General features: G+C 46.8%; 1 protein-coding gene and 1 long non-coding RNA gene across 4 annotated transcripts in view; one reads left to right on the top strand and one right to left on the bottom strand.

The window, feature by feature from the left end:
• The first annotated feature begins 4,190 nt into the window (after positions 1–4,190).
• Positions 4,191–8,872, top strand: LOC114816490. Its single transcript, XR_003764272.2, has 2 exons — positions 4,191–4,233; positions 8,314–8,872. It is a non-coding gene; the product is annotated as an uncharacterized LOC114816490 (long non-coding RNA).
• A 2,198-nt stretch (positions 8,873–11,070) lies between these two features.
• The window catches only part of PPP2R5E (protein phosphatase 2 regulatory subunit B'epsilon), an 81,715-nt gene continuing 70,788 nt past the window's right edge, over positions 11,071–21,997 (bottom strand). For all 3 annotated transcript variants that reach the window (XM_007661216.3, XM_001506734.4, XM_039914026.1), the window contains 9 exons: positions 21,320–21,450; positions 21,139–21,198; positions 20,032–20,140; positions 19,166–19,219; positions 19,014–19,064; positions 18,272–18,391; positions 17,597–17,724; positions 17,211–17,312; positions 11,071–12,422 (listed from right to left, as the gene is read on the bottom strand). In XM_007661216.3, coding sequence (XP_007659406.1) covers positions 12,323–12,422; positions 17,211–17,312; positions 17,597–17,724; positions 18,272–18,391; positions 19,014–19,064; positions 19,166–19,219; positions 20,032–20,140; positions 21,139–21,198; positions 21,320–21,450 — 855 coding nt within the window. In that variant the 3' untranslated portion in view covers positions 11,071–12,322. The remainder of the gene's footprint in view (positions 12,423–17,210; positions 17,313–17,596; positions 17,725–18,271; positions 18,392–19,013; positions 19,065–19,165; positions 19,220–20,031; positions 20,141–21,138; positions 21,199–21,319; positions 21,451–21,997) is intronic.

Genomic DNA, 21,997 nt, shown 5'->3' with positions numbered 1-21,997 from the left:
GGGAACCAAGGCACCTGTGGTTGCCCGGGGGAGGCAGCTGGGCCCTTCTCCCCACCCTTCCCTTCCAAAGAGGCTCCTTCCCTCACAGGATAAAGCGGAATCTGATTGGGTTAGACAGGAGCCGGGAGACACTGACATTCACGATCAAGGGATGTTTTTCATTTTAAGAAAAGTAGGTTGCTCTGTTCTGATCACCAACATCATCATCAATATTTATTTAGAACCGATGGGCAGACCACTGTATTGTGCCCTTCCTGCATATAGAATCCTCTCCTGGATTCTTACTGTGTGCAGAGGGCTTTACTGAACACCCATTGCATGAAGAGGCTGTACTGGGCACCTGCTGCGCGCAGACAGCTGTACTGGGCACTGTATTAAGCTGTACAGAGGGAGCTGTACTCGGTGCTTGAGAAAGTACAATGTTAGTGGATGATCCAATCCCTTCCTTCTCTGAAACACTCTGAGGAGAGGGAGGGAAGTGTGGATGATCACAGACGTCACCGTTCCTTGCCCTCCGTCTCTCAGTTCAAGCTACCCGAAGGGGGCAGGGCCAGTGGGGCGCCGTGGGGACCTTCTCTAGCCTAGCGCTCCGAGCCCCTCAGCTAGCAAGCCCCCGTAAGGAGCTTTTGGGCTGGCATGGAGAGAAGCTGCCCGAGGAGCCACTTTCCCCTCGGGGCCCACACCCGGGCAACTCGTACTGCCGTGGGCGAGGGGCGAGGAGAAGGGGAAAGGAGGGGAGGGCACGGTTGCAGAGCAGCTTCGATTTCACAAACATAAGGGACCCTCTCTCCTCGGGCTCAGCAGGGGCGGGAGGCTGGCCAGCAGAGAACCGCAATCACGGTGGGGGAGCCAAGCGGCGATGGAGTCAAAGGAGCTCAACCCGGCAGAACCGATTTCTGTCGACATGCATCTGGAGAGGGAGCCAGACCGACCTCCTGCCTGCCTCCCTCCCTCCCTGATGAAACAAAACACTTTTGTCCCCAAAGGAGGCTGCTGCGTGGCGGAGATGGAGATATGTGGCGTGCCATCACGGCCCACCCACATCCAGACGCTCCCAGTTCTCCCCAGCCCCGGCTCAGATGGAGCCAAGGACCCTGATCGATCAATCAGTGGTATTTATTGAGTGCCGACTAGGCGCAAAGCATCGTACTAAGCATTTGGGAGAGCATGACACAACGGAATTAGCAGATAATAATAATGTTGGTATTTGTTAAGCACTTACTATGTGCAGAGCACTGTTCTAAGGGCTGGGGTAGATACAGGGTAATCAGGTTGTCCCACGTGAGGCTCACAGTTAATCCCCATTTTACAGATGAGGTAACTGAGGCACAGAGAAGTGAAGTGACTTGCCCACAGTCACACAGCTGGCAAGTGGCAGAGCCGGGAGTTGAACTCATGACCTCTGACTCCGAAGCCCAGGCTCTTTCCACTGAGCCATGCTGCTTCCCACAATGTATGATGTATTCCCTGTCCCTAACAAGTTTACAGACTAGTTATCTTGCCCTCAAGGCAGGGCGGGGAAGGGGGGACATGCACAAAAAAATGATGGCTATTGATCTGACACTTAGAAGAACATCAGAAGAGATGAAAAGCACGAACCCAAGTGGATCTGAAAATCAGGAGACGGATAAAGAGCCATGCTGGGGCGGGGGGGGTGGTGGGCGGGGGTCCACGATGGGGCCAGAATATCTGAGCTCTGGGAAGGGGGCTTGGGGATACCTGTGAACACTCAGTTTCAGAAAGCAGCATGGTCTAGTGGTTAGAGCACGGGTTCTAATCCCACCTCCGCCACTTGTCTGTTGTGTGACCCTGGGCAAGTCACTTCACTTCTCTGTGCCTCAGTTCCCTCATCTGTAAAATGGGGATTAAGACTGTGAGCCCCATGTGGGACAACCTGATCACCTTGTATGCCCCCAGAGCTTAGAACAGTGCTTTGCACATAGTAAGCACTTAAATGCCATCATTCTTTTTTTCTCTGTGCCTCAGTTACCTCATCTGTAAAATAGGAATTAAGACTGTGAGCCCCATGTGGTACAGGGACTGTGCCCAACTTTAGTAGCTTGGATCTACTTCAGGCCTTAGAACATTGCTTGACAGAGAGTAAGAGCTTAACAGATACCACCACCATCAGCAGCACCATGGGCTCAAGAGAGAGACAGCCACGCTAGGGGCCGCAGATGGAGTCGCGTGGGCAGAGGAGAGCAGGGCTGGGCTGTGGCAGGAGAAGGGGAGATTGAGTGTGGGTAGGAGTTCGAAAATAGCGGGGCCAGGGGCCGGCCGCGGCAGACTTAGTGAGCCGGGCACTGACTAGCCATGGATTTCGGCGGGCTCGTGGCCGAGCCATCGCCCACCCTGAGGATCCACACGCCATTTCCCGCCTTGGGGATGAACTGACGTTGGTTGGAAGGGGAGTGCGAGCACGACTGCAGGCAGTTTATTTGTAAGTTATGTTTTCCCTGGTAATTAAGCCAAACACAAACGTCACGATCAGGTTTCTAATCAGGAAAAAGGGCAGGCCTCCGTTCCAGACTTAAGTCGCTAGGTGGCTGTCCCAGTGCCAAGGCCAGAGACGAGGTGGTGAAAGACAGAAAATAGGCCCGATGGTGAGGGATTTAGGAGGGACAGATTGTAAGGGGAAAACAAAAGTCAAGTGGGAAAGGTTTTCTGAGCTAAGGAATTTCCTAATCTCTCCCATTGGGAACTTGTCACTCAAGATTTTCTGCAGTCACGGGATCAAGGTCAAGTCACGAGAGAGTCCCACCAGCTGTGGGCCCCGGCGGGATTGGCGACACCAGCGAGGCTGGAGAGATGGATGGGATGGATGCGGCCTGGCTCCCGTTCTGGATCGTCGTTTCAGAGCTGGGAAGCGGGCCTCTGGGGAACTTTCGAGGAGGAAAATGAAAACCATGGCCTGTCCTGGCACCGGAGCCATTTCTCCGAGGGTTGAAATCAGAATGGTGGAAGGGAGGGGTGGCAGGCAGTGGGCCAGATATAAAGGGAAAATGGGAAAACCTGGACATTTGGAGCAGTGAGATTCACCACCCGACACGTTTCGGACAGCCTGGCGGCTGGATCAGGAACCCCCACCGGTTGGCGATGGACACAGAATAAACGGCTCCAGGATGACCTCGGTGGGCACCACACCTATTCAAATTAAGGTCCTTCCTCCCCATCTAGATTGTAAGCTCATTATGGACAGGGAAATTTTCTGCTAATTTCCAAACGCTTAGAACAGTGCTCTGCACATAGTAAGGGTTCAGTAAATACCACTGACTGATTGACTGACCACACAGGAAAACCAGGTGGAGGGGAACTCTGAGCCCAACCTTCCTTCCCAGGCAGTGGAACCAATGGCACAGCCCCACCTCTGGAGCTGATCGCATGCCTACTTCGGCCTGGGCTCTAGACCTCATCCTGGGGCCGAAACAGTCATTCAAACCGCAGAAGCCCCTGGAATAAAGGTTCATTCAGTAGTATTTATTGAGCGCTTACTATGTGCAGACCACTGTACTAAGCGCTTGGAATGTACAAATCGGCAACAGATAGAGACAGTCCCTGCCCATTGATGGGCTTACGGTCTAATCCTAACGAGCTTCACAGCTGTGGTTGCCAAGTGGCTGTGCAGGGCGGTAGAGCATCCTGCTGATGCCCACGGCACCTTCCGGGGGGTTGTTCTCAGCCTTCTGGGTCCAAAGGACTCCAAAGAGAAGGGCTTGGATCACCACCAAATGACTGTGCAGCCCCCGGGGGGAGCCAGTTAGTAATAATAGTAATTAATAATAATTATGGTACTTGTTAAACACTTACTATGTGCCAAGCACAGTTCGAAGAGCTGGGGTAAATACAGGGTAATCAGGTTGTCCCATGTGTGGCTCACAATCTTCATCCTCATTTTACAGATGAGGTAACTGAGGCACAGAGAAATTAAGTGACTTGCTCAAGGTCACACAGCAGACAAGTGGCGGAGCCAGGATTAGAACCCGTGTCCTCTGACTCCCAAGCCCAGACTCTGGCCACTATTGGAGAGGGCAGAAACAGGAGGCAGGGAGGTCCGGAGGAGGCTGATGCAGTAATCAAGACAGAAAATGAGTGCCTGGTTGAGCACGGTTGGCAGTTTGGATGGGGAGGAAAGGGCAGATTCTGGAGATGTCATAAAGGTAGAACTGACTGGATTTTGTGACAATGTGTGGGTTGAATGAGAGAGACGAGTTGAGGATACTGCCAACGCAACAGGTTTGTGAGATGGGGAGGGTGACGGTGCTGTCTAAAGCGATAGAAAAATCAGGGGGAGGACAAGGTTTGGGTGGGAAGATGGGGAGTTCTATTTTGGATATGTTAAGTTTGAGGCGTTGGTGGGACATACAAGTAGAGATATCCTAAAGGCAAGAAGAAATATGAACCCTAAGAGAAGAGGAGGAGTTGGGATGGAGTGGTAGATTTGGGAATCATCCATGTAGAGGTGGTAGTCGAAGCCTTGAGAGTGAATGAGTTCTCCAAGGGAGTGGGTGAAGATGGAGAAGAGAGGCACGCCCTCCGCTACAGGATGGGAGGAAGAGGAGGTGTCTGCAAAAGAGACCGAGGAGCAGTCAGAGCTAGAAGAACCAGAAGACAGTGTTGGTCAGCCACAGATCATGCCCCTTCTGACCCACGCGGTACTTAGTCTGCCTTCCTCCACCCACTGACTGCTCCTTGTCCTGGGGCCCACTGCCCCACGCTACTTCTCCCTTGTTCCTCCCCTCCGTGCTACCGGCTACATAATAATAATAATTGTGGTATTTGTTAAGCAAATTTGTTTGCAAAGCCCTGTTCTAAGCGCTGGGGGATACAAGGTGATCAGGTTGTCCCACGTGGGGCTCACAGTTTTTTTTTTTAATCCCCATTTGACAGATGAGGTAACTGAGGCACAGAGAAGTTAAGTGACTTGCCCATGGTCACACGGCTGACTAGCGGCAGAGCCGGGATTAGAACCCATGACCTTTGACTCCCAAGCCTGCGCTCTTTCCACTGAGCCACGCTGCTTCTCATCCCCTAGCCCATGCCACTTTCCTCAAGCTCAATCAATCAGTGGTATTTATTATTGTGGGTTTACTGTGTGCAGACCAGAGTTCCAAGTGCTTGGGAGAGTATAATAGAGGTGATAGGTGTGATCCTGGGACACAGGAGTTCAGACTCCTTTTCCATTGCCATGCCCCGAGTTCTCATCTGCGGGGGGCGGAGGGAGCAGGGTTGTTTGCTTTCAGGGTAAAATGTGAGGGAGTCCTATTTATTTATACTAGTATCTGGCTTCCCCTCTAAACTCACTGTCGGCAGGGAATGTGTCTACCGATTCTGTTATATTGTACTCTCCCAAGTACAGTGCTCTGCACATAGTAAGCACTCAGTAAATACAATAGTTTCTTCCCTTTGTAACCTCGTGCCTCTTACTTGTTCCAACAAAATTACTTGACACTTGGAATCACATATCCGGAGAGCTCGGTACTGTCTACAGAGGTGCAGCAGGTCTAATGATAATACCCCTTTTGTGCCTGGGAAATGGTCTGTGCACTAATAACCAATTAACGCCATATGAACACCGCCATTTCTTATCGGAGCACACCAGAGAGATTATCTCTGCCAGTTTCCAGCTTCCCTCGGGATATTATCCCCATTGGCCAGAGCATGTTCCGGACTCCAAGTTCCAGAAATCTGTGAAAGGCTCCACTTGGGAAAAATCCACCCCCGTGAAGGAATTGGTAATCTGGGATATTGCCTGGCCTCCTGTCTCGCAAAGCTGCCCAGGTGCTGGAGATTTGTCACTCTCCTTTATTCAGTTGCACAATCGCTTCCAACCCTAAGTACCCACCCTGCCTCTTTTTACCGCCAACAGCCTTGGGCATTTACCTGTTAACATTTAATCAATCCTGCGCTTTCCTTCGAACCTTCAACACATTCAGGCCAATTCAGGGAATTCAGGCCAAGCCTCAGTGACTTCATGGAGAACTGTCCCCCGACTGGTCCCTCCCCATTCCCTTTGCCCAAACTCATCTTCGGCGAAGTCTTCCCTTCCCTCCGTTCCCGGCGGAGGTTCTGAGCTCCTTGACCCTCATCCACCACTGGCGTATTTCACAGGCAGAGTGTTTCCCGGGTGGCTAGAATGTGGCTTTAGGCCTTTGTCCTCTTAGAAAATCAAGCCCACTTTTCCAAGGGTCTAAAAAACAAAGAAAAGTCACCATCACCTCAATTTCCAGAAGCCAAAGAGCTACTGGGAGATTGGTCACCCCTGAGATACCAAGGCCCAGTACCCCTGAGACACTCACCAGGCACAATGCTTCTAAGTCATCCATTCTCTTTACTCCCGAGGTACTCGTGCTCATCCCACCGTCACGATCCCCTTCCATTCTATCTCCACAGTTGGCCATTCCTTGGGCTATGGTCATCACTGCCTCAACCCTCCCATGGAGGGAAAGGAACTCACCCCACTGGCTGGAAGGGCGGCAATGGAATCCTGTGGGTGTCCTCTTTTTACCTGAAAGGCACCAGCCACCCATGGTTCGCTTGCCAACCAATCAATATAGCCATTGAGCTCTGTGAGCAGAGTACTGTACTAAGTGCTTAGGAGAGTACAAGTGCCTAGAAGAGTTGGTAAACAAGTTCCCAGCCCACAGTGAGCTTACAGTCCACATTCAGTTTAAAATCCCTGGACCAGTTTGACAGCCCAATATTCCCAAGACGGCAGTCGGCTCATTACCAGATGCCAGGATCCTACCCTAGACCCGATCAATCTTTCCTCTCGCCCACACCTGTATCATTCTCATCCCCATGTGCAGTCTTGGGGTTGTCCCTCCTAATCCTGCCCTACGTGCTTAGCACAGGGCTTTACACCCAGTAAGTGTTCCATAAATACCACTGGTTTATTGATTGCTTCCGCAGGGGCATTTCATTCGCAATTCAGTGACAACCACCCGTTCGATGAGCACAGCCTCAATTACAACTTGGCCCATCAATGATTTGAAGAGAACTGGCCTCGGACTAATCTCTGGGCGATTCCTCTCAACGTGCCCCCGATCCCTGATTTCACAATAAGCCACCGCTGGCGGACTCCCACGCCAAGCTGGGCACCCACCAACACAAGTCAGCACTCTTCTAGCTTGTGGTCGAGAACCCTACGTGGGGCAGGCCAGAGAGCCTTCCCGTCATTAAGCTGGACGACGGGGCCCGGCCCTCAATTTCTTCGTGGAAGAGCTCTGCGTAGGCCTGCCACAGCTGACCTCTTCTAAGTCACTCCAGTGACCAATTCTGACAAGAGTTGGAAGTTGCTTCCAGTGGAAAAAGAACAGCTTACAAATTGTCTTTCCCCTCCTACAGTTCCAAACTGTCATTTCACACTCACTGTCACAGGGATGCTGAAAAACGACCAGAATTCAACTCATAAGCTAAATAATAATAAATACTAATAGCAATCATATTTGCTAAGTGCTTACTTAGTAACACTCTAAGTCTGGGTACAAGATCATCAGGTCCCACACAGTCCCTGCCCCGTGTGGGGCTCACGATCTAAGTGGGAGGGAGATCTGTTCCCCCGTTCAACTGAGGCCCAAAGAAGTGATCTGCCCAAAGACAGGTGACAGCAAATGGCAGAGCTGGGATTAGAACCCAAGCTCTATGACTCTCAGAGTCATGCTTCTTCCACTTAGATCATGCTGCTTCTCATCAAAAAAGTCCCAACTCTCCCCACTTTCCAAAAAGCTGGGGACGAAATACCGACTGTGCAACTCGCTGGACTCGGAAGCCCAGTGGGGCCCGTGCGAGTTTTGAGCAGACGCAGTCGAGAGCTTAGCCGAACCAGGACCCGGGTCCCCATGTTTCACGGGGTTGACTGGCTTTCTTCCTCGAGGGCAGCCACACCCCACCAAAACAGTGCCTGTGAGCCAGGCGGGGAAAGCGCCAACCTGGGGATTTCAGGAAGGCATAAGCTGGCCGGATGGGGAAAGAAAAGCCACAGGTCAGGGAGACTCTTCACTGCTTCTTTATTGAGATGCACCCACAGTACAGAAGCCTGTCTCTCACACACGGGTCAGGAGGGAAAGTTACACTTCCATCGAGGGCACCGCTCCTTCTCTCCGCATCACTTTTCAGAAAGGAAACCACTTCCACAGAATGACATTTGGAATCCCGAGGGTTTCAGAAGCCACTTGAATGTCCTTGTTTTAAAAGCAGCATGTTTTCCTTTGTCTTTGATGTGGATCGTAAGACTTTCTTATCTGGTCAGACCAGTTAAGATTTTCATAGGCCACTTTTCTTATCAAAAATGTTTTCTCTGATTTCTACCCACAGATAGATGCCGTTAAAAAAAAAAGAGAACCAAAACCTAATGCCTAAAAAGAAATGAACTTCTACTGCCCTCTCCTGCTGAAACAATGGAACACTAAACCATCGGGGTCCTCAAAAGCTAGAGCTAATCCTGAAATGAAAGCAATGGACATGTCATTCTCAATACTACAAGCAAAAATAGGACGACAACAGGAAGTTTATTGGTAATATTTATATTTGAAAACTCCCCATCGATACATGAGGTTTAGATTACAACTTATTTACAGCATGTGACCGAAAAAGCAAACCTATTTTCGGAGAAGTCATGATACAAGGGTGTCTGCTTCCAACACCAACACCGCTGCAGCCGCTGCCGCGAGCAGCCCTCGGATCGACATTCTCTTAGCTTTCAAGACGCACGTTCTTTCGTCTAGACTTTCAAAACTACATATTGAGGAATATAAAATTCACTGCCAACACCTATTAGAAAAATCCTCTGTGGCTCATTTTTACCCAACTCACTTGAAGGTGAGCCGGAATACAAAAATAAAAATATCCATGTGCAAATAAAACATTTGATCATGTTTGATGGGACCCTCTCTTCTGCTGTCAGGGGACCATTTCCTTCGTGATGACACTGGTTGGAGTACTGAAAGAGAGGGCCGGATCGGTACACCCAATTAAAAAAGGAACCTAAAGAAACGGAAACCCAACGTAGCTTAAAATGCCATGAACATCCATACATCTCCCCTCCCTCCCTCCCGCCCTCCCACCCCCCGCAACAAAAAAATAACACAGCTTTTAAAGCTCTCGATATACTTTTTTTCTTTCTATAAGGTGATTAGGCCTGATGCTACACTCTTGGGTAGAGCAAGTGCAATTGTACGCAATTCCGGGCTCTGCATCCTGGATTGTTGCACGTCTAAGAAGGAGCTATGAAATTAATGAAACTGCTAGTTTGGCAAACAAGCCCAAGATTTGTGGAGCGTTTCGCTGTTGTGAGGGTCCAGCGACATTGAGTAGTTTTCTTTTTTGCTTTTTTCTTTTTCTACAAAAACGCTCAAATGTTTGGGAGACCAAAGAAAAAAAAAGACAGAGAAGAAAACAATTAGGACCACTTGCAAGGTGACAAAAGGAATGCATGCTTGATTCAAAATATGAAATGGAAAATTCATTTGCACAGCTGACCACGGCCATAACCTAACGCCTTAGCAACTAACCAAAGATCTCTCTTTCCAATGACACACTGAACCTCGTCCCTGAAACCAATATGGCAGGAACAGATAGGTTACTAGTGACCACGCACTGAATACGTATTTACTCATAAAATGTATATATATATATATACACATATATATATATTTGTATAGTCTGGAAATGACGACAGAAACAGAAGTCCCACTGAATAGATGCAGTCACATCACAATGAACTTGAGTTACAACAAACAGAATGACTGTAAGGAGAGAAAAGGGAGGCTCACTGTAATTGCAGCAAGGACATCCTTAACTTGGTCACATAGTGCAATGGTCAGGTTACCTCGGTTTCTCTGGGTCACACTGTTTGTAACATGACAAACGCCACCTTTATTTCACTCAAAGAAAAAAGTCACCATTTCTTCTCAGAAATTGCCCGAGCGTTTTAGCTAAGTTCCACCACTCCCAAGAAGCTGGAACTTTCTGATGGTTTAGAATCCTTCAAAATTCAGTCATCTCCTCCTCTGTCTCCCCACCACCCCCATTCCCAATTGGGGGTACGCGGTCAGGCCGACGCCAAGAATCCCTGTGTGCGATCATCGCCTCGGCTCTGAGCACGGGGTAAAGCGCGGCAAAGATTCGTGGCTGCCCAAAGTCAGAAAGCACTGCTCTCCGTTCCGCTAGCCAGAAACCCCGGTTCCGTCTCAATGGAACGAGAACGGAACCATTCTCCACCCAAAAAGCAAGCTCAATGTAAACCGAAGTTGACATTAGTCCCAACGGCTACAATCCATAGGAAGATCCAAGGGAGGTGGTTGGCCCTAAGTAAGGGGCCTGGCATCTGCATTCCCGACTTCATGAGGATGTGGGCCTCCCTGGCTGGCCCTAGTACTCTCTCACCCTAACGAAGCCCGCTTGAACCACGTGTCATCAGGATCGCTTTCGCTCTGCTCCCTGCTCTTTCGTCTTCGGCGTGAACAGCATCGGGTTTCTACAAAGTTTCAGAAATGACACTACCCATTCGCTACAGATTCGTGTACAAACTGTGACCTAATAATCCCAAAACAAGTGGCGGGGAAAGGGGCAGGGAAAAGAGCTTTTCTTCTTGGGAGTGAGCCAACCTCATGTTCTGCTGCAAACTCAAGTGGAAGAAATAGAATACATACACTCCTAATTTATATTGCAGTGTTACCAATGGCAACGATTCGTATGTTCACTTTTGCCGCTTATCACAATTAGACACATGAACACAGAAGCAGCAGCTCTGGACTGTAAATACATCCGGGACTGATGGTTTAGGATTATCGTCTCACTGTTCTCATGTCTATAACGGATCAAAAGCACGGTGGAGAGAATCCTGAAAGCCATGCCTTTTGGGATATAATGCAACCGTATTAGCTAAATATCTCTATCTATATAGATATATGGGTCTATATCTATACTGTACACGTTATCGGCATTTTATCTACCAACGATGTAAGAGTCCACTTTAAAATACAAAGCAGATAGCCTATAATGTATACTTATGATACAGCCCTCGCTTTTTTTTCCTTTTAGTTTTTTTAAACAATTTGGTCACAATGCACCTTTGATAGAAAAAGATTTTTACACTTTATTATTAATACTCAGGACATGAGGAATTTCCAGATTTTTTTTTTTTTCAGTAGCATTTGTAGAACCACTTTGGGTAACAAATACAGTAGTTAGGAATGAGCATCCAATTCAGAATGCAGATTTCTGGTAATCCTGAATCCTTTCCAGCTAAAAAACTGGGCTGGCGCTGTGGTGAGACGAGAGACTAGGGTCTACAAAAACACTGTAACATGTTTTTCAGAGGCTACATCCTCTTTTGCTGGAATACTTTATAAATACATTATTAAAAAGTAAGGCAACAACTCCAAACAGCCCCAACTGTTTGCTCAACTCTTTTCCCAATTAGCTCTGCAACCCCACGAGACCACTTTCACGGCTTAACTGATTAGTGTTTGTCTTTATTAGTTCAAAATGGTCCAATACAATGTATTAGCCATTCCTGAAATAGCTCTGGCATGCGTGTCCGCTGATGTGTACAACTAATACTTGGTGAGGTACTGAAGCCCGGGACGTACCAATGGCCGTTTTCAAAGGATTCAAGACATCTGGTCTGGATGCAGCAGAGACTCGGTGTGGGAATTCACATTCCTTTCCCTACTATGTTTATCACCTCTACATCTGACTCCTAACGTTCAAACTGCAGGAGTGCCAGGGCGGACCCGACCAGAGACCGAAAAGACGCTCGCACCGGTCATCGAAACCTGACCGTGGGCCGGCAGGTCCCCAGCCCCGGCCGGCACGGCCATTCCACTTTAGGAAGATGTGCAAAAGGAAAGACGGTTAAATTCCCATACAGTTATCCAGAGGAGGATGGTCTACAAACTTATAAAGAAATGACAATCTTTTGTTTTTCTTTTACTATAAATACATTGAAACCGTTTAGCAGAAAGACAAGCTAAATTGAAGATTGTTCACATTTGAAAATTGAATCATACTCTCTGCTAATGATAAATAAGGAACTCCTGACAATGGAATTTTGACACAGCAATTTCATCACCGGTTTTCAAGAAGGGTTAAAACAATGATTATGTTCGCAAAGTTCTGAGAAGTCCATCTACTATCCAAACTTTGGATTGAAGTCCTTAATTGTTCCTTTACTTAGAGACAGTTATATACAGTGCTGTTGTAATAATGAAACAAATGTGAAATCTACTGGAAAGTTGCACAATACAGAAAACTGTTGCTCCATCTTCTACTACATAGACATGTGACTCCACAGGTTAACAGCGCACTGGCCACATTCATGTTAAGTTGGAATTATCCCATCACGTCTAAGGCCTCTCTTCAATTCCAGATCTTCCAGTTTTTTCCATAATTCTTCACGTTCTTTTTCCTTCTTTTTCTCACTGGTGGATGAAATAAAATTTCGGGTAAACAGAAAAGAACACGGAGTAACTACAACCTGAGTGCCCCGACATCCCGGTCTCTCTCTGATGTTCCTACAACAATTCAGCCATGAGTTTGAGGGTGGCGAGGCGGAGGGGGAGGAAAGCTGCGTGGGGGTTTCTGTTGGCCGTTCTTGGGTGGAGACGTGAAATTCCAATAAAAATCACTGTGGCATTTTGTTAAGTCTTACCGGGTGCCGAGCATTCTGCTACGCCCTGGGGTGGATACAATCCGGTCAGATCAGACACGGCCCCTGTTCCACAAAGTGCTCACAATCTAAAGGGGGAGGGAGAATTCCACCTACGTTCCCTTTCCCAGCACTTAACATTGTGCTCGGCGCACAGTAAGCGCTTACTAAGCACACCTACCACCGCCTCCACCACAACCAGTACTAGATGTGACTGTTCACAAGCACAGCGAGCGTCTACTACATAAAGCACTGACTTGAACAAAGTCTTGGAATCTGGGGGCCTCTGGCCAGGAGAATTCAACCAGCAGTGGCCTATTAAATCCAGGGTCTGGTTACTGGGATCTCATTGGCTGGCTCTTCGTTTCTCCTAACTAGATACAACCACCATTCTCCAACGAGTCTCCGACAGACCGTTACCGGATGCAACCGTCCACCTGCTTATCATTTCAGCGCCTCGGCACACAGGACCAAAACAGAATGAGACGGTCTTTACTCAAGGTCTGAATTTGCTCAGACTCGATGGGCTGTGAGTACTGAAATAAATTCAAGCTGTTGAGCGTTACAGTACGTAGAATGTTACTTTTGGTTCCTAACGTAAGGCTCTGCAGTATTCAAGAACCTACTCAGACATCCAAATAACAACTGGAAGACTTTTGTTTTTATGGTATTTGTTAAGCTCTTGCTATGTGCCAGGCCCTGTACCAAACACTAGGGTAGATACAAGGTAATCAGGTTAAAGACTTAAAACTTAGATTGCTTTAGGTTCCCTTTTCTTCCTCTCTATACGGCATTTAAATGTAGGAGGGAGAGGGGAGATAGTCGAAAAAATGCTTTGGTTTTTCTGAATAGATACATTTGAAAAATAGTTTTGGACAAAACCAGCTAGCTCTGGTTTTCCCTCAGTCAGGTAGAAAAAATACGAGCTGAACTCATGTACCGCTTGACCTTTCAAGATTTCACTCTTTGCATTCCTGCAAGCAAATTACATTCATGTTCTTGATCAAGATAATGATGATAAAATAATAATGGCATAATTTACTATTTACTATTATATTATCATCGTTTTTGTTAAGTGCTAATCATGTGCTAAGCACTGGGGTGGATACAAGTTCATCAGGTTGGACATAATCCCTGTTCCACAGGAGGCTCACAGTCTTAGCAGGAGGGAAAAGAGATACTGACCCCATTTTACAGCTGAGGAAACTGAGGCACAGAGAATTTAAGTGATCTGCCCAAGGTCACTCAGCAGACAACTGGGAGATCAGGGATTAGAACCCAGGTCCTCTGATTCCCAGGCATGGACTCTCTCAACTAGATCACACTGCCTCCCGCGTGCTAAGTACGGTAATAAATACTTGGGTAGATATGAGATAATCAGGTAGGTCACAGTCCCTGTCCCAGTTGCATCTAAGGGGGAAAGAAAACAGGTATCTAATCCTTGCGGTGAGCCCACAACCAGCTGCCCTTGTTAGTGACTGTCTGTGATCTCATGAATAACAACAAGGGAGAGACTTTGCGAAGGCACTAATAGGCGCTGAGACAGGTAATAATAATGTTGGTATTTGTTAAGCGCTTACTATGTGCAGAGCACTGTTCTAAGTGCTGGGGTAGACACAGGGGAATCAGGTTGTCCCACGTGGGGCTCACAGTCTTAATCCCCATTTTACAGACGAGGTAACTGAGGCACCGAGAAGTGAAGTGACTTGCCCACAGTCACACAGCTGACAAGTGGCAGAGCTGGGATTCGAACCCATGACCTCTGACTCCAAAGCCCGTGCTCTTTCCACTGAGCCACGCAGGTGACCGCTGGCCTGTGGGAGCAGAGCATGGAGGGAGGTGTGGAGACTGTTCGGGCACAGGGTCTGTTAAACAAGGACTGATGATTTCTCAGACCAATGGGACTCAATAGCCTGTTCATTTACACTGGAGAATCTATCGTCTTCACTTTTGTCTATGTAAACATCATCCCTTTTGGCTCTAAAACTGTGGACAGTTCAGTTACTAAAATGTTCTTGACTGACTTAAAAGTTGAGTGCTTTTGGTGCTCTTGTGCCTCTAATATCTGTCCTACCCCAAGTCCCTCATTTGGAAAGTGCAAAAGACAGTCAAAACAGAGTAAAGCTGGCAGAACAGGAAAAGACTCAGACCAACTTGCTCAACAAGGTCATCAGTGTGAGTAATCAAAAACTTTTAGAGTTTTCTAATGATTTAACACATCTGTGACACACAGGAGAACCTGTACTTCGCTTCTGGATACTGTGAAAAACAAAGGGCTCAAATGTTCCGCATTCCTAGAGTTACACTTGTATTTTCTAAGCATTTCTTTTAGCAGGTGGAAATACGAAGCCCAAAGAAAATGAACAGGGTTAGATAAGAAAATAGATGAAGGAAAGGGGGAAATGCATGCTTCAGTAGTCCACAAACAATTGCTGCATCAATTTAATTTCCACTAGTTCTTACCCTCTATTAGCACGGCTGTATCTTTGAATTTGAAAGAAACAAACGGTGATGATAACTGTGGTACTTGTTAAGCACTTACTATGCATCAAGGGCTGTATTAAGTGCTGGGTACATATAATAATAAAAATTATGACATTTGTTAAATGCTTAATATGTGCCAAGCACTGCTCTAAGCGCTGGGGCAGATGCAAGTTAATCAAGTTGGACACAGTCCCTGTCCTGCATGGGGCTCACACTTCTAATCCCCATTTTACAGATGAGGTAACTGAGGCCCAGAGAAGTGAAGTGACTTGCCCAAGGTCACACAGCAGACATGTGGCGGAGTTGGGAGTGGAGCCCAGATCCTTCTGACTCCCAGGCTTGTGCTCTATCCACCAAACCATGCTGCTTCTCATATGAGATAATCCAGGTCAGAAACAGTCTCTGTCCCACACGGAGATCATGTTCCATAGGGGAGGGGAAAACAGGTATTTAACCCCCATTTTATAGAAGAGGTAATTGAGGAATGGCATAGTGCCCAAAGTCACTCAGAAGACAAGTGGTAGAATTGGGATTAGAACCCAGGTCCTCTGACTCCCAGGCTTGGGAGTCTTTCCATTAGGCCATGTTTTATGCTTTGCCCAAGGTTCATAGCGAGGTGGTTAGTTTCATGGGCACTAAGTAAGGAGCCTCCCGTAATTCCCTCCCAATCTCCTAGCGTAGAGTAAGGGCCTGGAAGTCAGAAGGACCTGGGTTCTAATCCCAGCTCTGCCTTCTTCTTGCTCTGTGGCTCTGGACACATCACTTAGCTTCTGTGTGCCTCAGTTCCCTCATTTAAAAAATGGGGATTAAGATGAGGGACAGGGACTATGTCCAACCTGATTATCTTGTATCTACCCCAGTGCTTAGAAAAGCCCGGCACAAAATAAGCGCTTAACTAAAACCACAATTATCATTATCTTGTCAGCTGTGTGACTGTAGGCAAGTCACTTAACTTCTCTGTGCCTCAGTGACCTCATCTGTAAAATGGGGATGAAAACTGTGAGCCTCACGTGGGACAACCTGATTAGCCTGTATCTACCCCAGCACTTAGAACAGTGCTCTGCACATAGTAAGTGCTTAACAAATACCTTATAATCATCATCATCATCATCAATTCACTAAGAAAGACCAAAAGGAGTCCTCCTTTGGGTGGCCCTCTTGCTCCACTCTGATGTGTTCCAACCCATGGGAGCCTGGAACTGGACATCCAGGCTCAAGGTATAGTGGACAGAGGCCTGGACCAGGGAGTCAGGTCTTGGGTTCTAATCCCAGCTCTGCCACTTGTCTGCTGTGTGACCTTGGGCAAGTGACTTCACTTCTCTGGGCCTCAGTTACCTCATCTGTAAAATGGTGATTGAGACAGAGCCCCATACGCGACAGAGACTTTGTACAGCTCCATTTGCTTGTATCCTCCCCAGCCCTTAGAACATTGCTTAGCACATAGTAAGCGCTTAACAAATACCATTAGGATTATTATTATTATTCCACTGTGCAGTGGCTATATACCCCGAGGGAGTGGGAAAGGCAGAGGGATCGCGCATCCCCTTCCCACTCCTTCCCACTCCGTGACACTGATCTGGCTCTAGCCTGGGGGGTCTGCCATGGAGATGCAACCAGGTCTCGGTCACCCTCAGGCCAGAGGTGCCGAGCAGCACAAAGCAGAGGGGACTGACCACCCAGCAGCCCAGTGGCCAGACCGAGACCACTCCAGTTGGCTGCAAATTCCCGGAGCCCAAGCTGGGCGGGAACTGGGTGGGAGAGGGCGGGACCCTGCCTCCAAAGTTGGCGGGACAAGAATCGTTCCCACCGTGGCCCTGCCTGGACCAAAGTTGGACCCCAGGGGCTGGGTTACGGAGAAATCCAAACTGTACCCACAAGCTTCAAGTCAGGGGCTGTCTGTCACATAGCAAAAAGCCTTCTGAGAGTCTGTCCAGCACCCTGCAGAACCAAGCCAGGTGCATGCAACCATCAATGAGGCATTACAATCAATGACGGGTAAAGCGAGTCACTTTCAGCAGAGAGGAAGAAGGAACTAAGTGCCAAAGGCACAGCTGACAAAAAATTTTCAAAAAGTTACCGCTGGCGATCTGACTTGTAAGTGGCCGTCAGCTCATCAAACATGGTGCTGTTCATTTCCATGAATGCCTTCAACACATTGTACACTAAAGCCACAATAGCCCTGTGGAACCAGCAAAAGATTTTTGGTTAGTTTTACTATTAACAATCGACCAATCAATCGCATTTGCTGGGGCATACTCTGTGTAAAGCACTGTTCTAACCAATCTGGAGAGTACGACAGAGTCAGTAGACAAGATCCCTGCCTTCAAGGAGCTTACAGTCTGAAGAAGATAGATGTCTGACGATTTCAAAACCTAATTTTTTTCCTAAACGATTTCCACATATCTAAAGGAAGCAAAATTCTTTTTACCAAGTGAAAAGGCAGACGAGCAGACTAAAACTTACGGATTCCAGTGTTCTTTGGAAATCCTATAGAGACTGGAAAACATGATAGGAAGGATGACATTGGAGTTCTCCTCTATCAAACTCATAATATACTCATTATTCCAATAATAGAGTGCCCTCTCTGCCACCTTTGGGGAAAAGAGAGAAATGAAATGCCATGGTGAGAAATAGATGTTTTCCCTGCTTGTTTTGCAACCACCAACAGAACAACGATGTGCTGCTCTAATTTAAATTGGTTTCAAGAAGTGTTAATTCAGTTACATATAAAATTATATGCAGTTATCTTCACATTAGAAGACCACCCTACTCATGATGAAATTCATCCATGAACACTTGGGCGGCTGAAAAGGCCAGTGTGGGATCCCCATTTGGGCACACAAATCATACAATGAGAAATGAGTTAAAGCTCAATGATTTGGGAGTTGTTCCAAAACCTGAGCATCCCTGCACCCGCTATTGTGTACTGGTACATTCCTTCTTGAGGCTCCTCAAACTCCACCCACAGGCCTCTCTCACTCCTGCCATATAAATTCATAATCCCTCTCTTTTTCATTCTCTCCCCCGCCCCGCAGCTTCTGTTGTACGTGCAGAAAACTTTATATAATTATATTTTGCACAGGCTCCTGGAATTCTAGCTCACCGTTACAAGGAGGAGAGAACTTCTTTACTACTGACCTGAAAGTGAGGACTAGAGACACACTTGGCAATTTGTTTAAACAAGGGTTCCTGAATTTTAACAAACTGTGAAGGTTCGATCACATCCAAGATTTCCTCCAACTCCCCAAGAAACATGACCTACAACACAAAAACAAGCCAAAATCCAAGAGTTTCAGCCAATCCTAGGAACAGAACACCAGCCACAGACCAGCAGAGTCTGGGGTGTTGGGGCAATCCTCGCAACCCAGTAGGGATGACTGACTTTACCGTTGGAGGGCTCCACACCCATCTCCCCCTTCCGATGAGAGAAGCTAAACCAGTAATGGATGTCCAGCTCATAATCGATGGGGCAAGTGGAGACTGTTCAAAGACCCTATATTCTGCCTGACAGCCTTCTACACCAGAGAGAAACAAAAATCAGTTTCCCCTGTGGCCCGGAAAAAAGTCCACTTGGAAATAAAGGTGGGACTCCACAGTTGTGGCCGTTAGATTATTGAAAATTTCCCGGAGCCCTCACGCTCTCCTCAACCCAGGAAAATCCGGAAGAAAAACACAGTTGGTTGGTAACAACAGAGTAGTGAAATGTCAAACTGGTGAGCCTCATTTCCATACACCCATGCTCCCATGCACCTGCAAAGCCCTTCAATGGCTTGTTTTCGGGGGCTCACAGTAGATTTGATGGCCAAATTCAATCATTTAAGTGGGGCTCCTGGTATTCTGACCTGCCTTGAAAGTACTCCCCTCAACACAGAGAACTTACCTCCTTTTGACTGCATGTTTTGGGCCAGAATTTCATTAACCCCCTAATAACCTAAATGAAAAGAAAGAAAGGAATTGTATGTTTAGGCATTTATCCAAATCCACTCAAAATGGAAGTCTAGGCTACACAAAACAAGTTAAAGAAATATTTACGGGCTCTGTGAGGGACGGGTCTTTCTCCAGGAACTGTACTATGCAATACGCCAGCTGAGGGGGGCAAAAAGAAACACTCAGTTACCAACCCTTCACTGAGAACTTGAACAGCTGCACTCATTACTAAAAAACAAAGTGATGTGATGACCTTCACACTTATTGACTACTTAACTAAAAGAGAAAACATTTAAGAGCGGCCAATCTCCAGTCCAAGTAAAATGGGTCCAAAACCAGAGCCCAGCTGTGCCTTTAAAATGTTGGTTCTAGCTATCCAAGTGAAGAGTTAAAAAGAGACATCTCTCAGAGAGATGAGCTGGGGAGGAAGGAGAGCAATGATGAACTGGAAAGAAAGGTGAGGGATGATGAGCTGAGGAGGAAGGACAGTGATGGGCTGGGGAGGAAGGAGAATGCCAATAAGCTGGAGAGGGAGAGGAGGGATGGGCTGGGAAGATGGAAGTGCTGAAGGACCTAAGAGGCGGGACGGTGAGAAGGAAGGCCACCAACACAGAGTCTGAACACAGCCAGAGGCTAGAGGGCCCCGAGGGCACTTGCGTAAAAAGGATTGTACTGCATACAGTAAGCGCTCAATAAATACCACTGATTGACTGGGGAGCGTTTATCCAACAGAGGGGAAAACTCCAACTAACTGTTCTAAAGCTTCCCAGTGGAATGAGTATCAATCAACGCTTACTGTGTACACAGCACTGTACTACATGCTTGGGACAGAGCACCTAAGTACATACATTATAATTTCATTTTTTATGGAGAAAATATTTTTGCTAAGAAAACTATTTAAAACTTCCCAGGAAATTTCAGTGTGCCAAAATGTTATTAAGCATACATATACACATATCACAAAATTGTACCTGTGCATGGAAGAGTGATAAACTTCTGACCGTATGTAAAGGAATTAACACCTTCACAAGAAACTGTTTATGTTCTGCCTTAAGAGGTAAAGCAAAGCCATTGATGATACTAAGAAAAAGAAAAGAACCATGACTTAGATATAATCTCAAAGCAAACAAAACTGAGAAACAACAGGGAGAACCCACTCTTGTTTATACAATCCCGGATTTCCAAACCACAATCCAGGCTGAAGCTAGCCTCCAGCAGAAGGAATTTAGGCCAGCAGAAGCAGGAACTGAGCACAGCCCTTCGAGCCTTGATACAACCTGGGTTCCCAAAGCCCCTCCTTTCCCCTAAGGAAATCTCAAGGCACGCCCCGCACCACCCCTTACACATAATCGCTGGCTCTTGCTCATTTCTCTGAAAACTGTCTTTTCTGGCCCTGTCTCTTAAGGTCTCCCTCCTTTCCAGTTCCTGATTCTCTCTTGTTCAACTTCACCCTCCTCTTCTTCCAGACAGCCCCCATCATGAATCCCAGTATTAGCCCCTAAGAACCCACATCTCATTTAGAGAAAGATCTCCCTTCCTTTCTTATAGAAACGGGGGGGGGAAGGGTTAAGTATTTTTATTAGAAAATCAAAGCCGAATCCCAGACAATAAATTGCAGTCTTCCTTGTGTGCAAGACACTTTTTCAACAGCTGTTATTTACAGTCCATCCCCCAAATACGATTGATAACTCTGCAGCCCCAAGAGTTGTGCATGCATACAGAAACCCAAGGAGAGAGGTGATATTGTTATTTGTCTGGTACTTACTTGATTTCTAGAGGGTATGTTAAGTAATATTTGGGCTTAGAACTGAATAAGATGTCCTTTGGCAACTGAACTGACTGATGGAGCATCTCTCCAACAAAGATACTGCTGCCTGTCTGATTCCTTTGCATGGCACCGACCAAGGGACTTGAGAAGAGCAGATGAAAAGCATCCGGTCAGAGGGAAAACACGCTAAATGCTAAGGAGGCCCAGGACCAGTAGGTAATGTGCAAATCAGCCCACCCTTCAGTTCTCTGGTTTGCCTGTTGGCCTTCAATATCACATTGCTATTGGCAACTGAATCCACAAGTATTACCTTCCTAGTATTTCCAGCAGTTCAGCCACCCCATTGAAGTGTTCAGTTTCATAAACAAACCTATAAACACAAAGAGAATAAAGTTAACAATCTGCAACAAGATAAAGATTTTCTCCACTGTTAAATACTTGGACGAAAACCCAACCATTTCCCATCCACCTCGCTTCTTCCCCATCCTTACCTTAGAAAAATATTGTTAATCTGTTTTCGGATAAATGCTCTAAGACCAAGGAATTTGCCGTAAATTCGGTGTAAAACTGTTTTTAAGTAATCTCGTTCTCGGGGGTCTTCACTGTCAAATAGCTCCAAAAGCTGTAATGATTGAAAAAAAAAAATCTTAGAGATAAGAACTATGCACTTCAATTGCTAACACTGTGGGTCAGACTATACATAAATATACTACATATATTATATATATTATAAATATATAAAACATTCACACTCTCAATAAGAATGATATATAAATATATACATACATAGAACATTCACACTCTCGATAAGTGAACAAACAAAAACTGTACTGTTTTCACTTAATGCGAGTGAGTGGATGCTCATGCAAACAAGTTGCCTCCCCTCACCAGCCACGTATGCCACTGGACCACAGGCATTTTCTTTCTCTTCTCCCAACCTCCATCCATTATCCTCAATCTGCCAATCAATCAGGGGTATTTACTGAGAACCTACTGTGTGTAAAGCACTCGACCAGGTGCTTGAGAATTATCATAGTGTTAGAAGACAATCCCCAACCTGGCTTTTTGGCCCAAGCTTTATCAAGCCCAAATATAAGAGTGGGTTGGAGAAATAGCCAAGAGAGCTGCACCTGGCCCCAGTGTAGAAAGGGCTTCTAGTCACACACTGA

Source organism: Ornithorhynchus anatinus, chromosome 14 (genome assembly GCF_004115215.2).
Source record: "Ornithorhynchus anatinus isolate Pmale09 chromosome 14, mOrnAna1.pri.v4, whole genome shotgun sequence".
Taxonomy (NCBI): domain Eukaryota; kingdom Metazoa; phylum Chordata; class Mammalia; order Monotremata; family Ornithorhynchidae; genus Ornithorhynchus; species Ornithorhynchus anatinus.
This window is presented reverse-complemented; position numbering and strand designations above follow the sequence as displayed.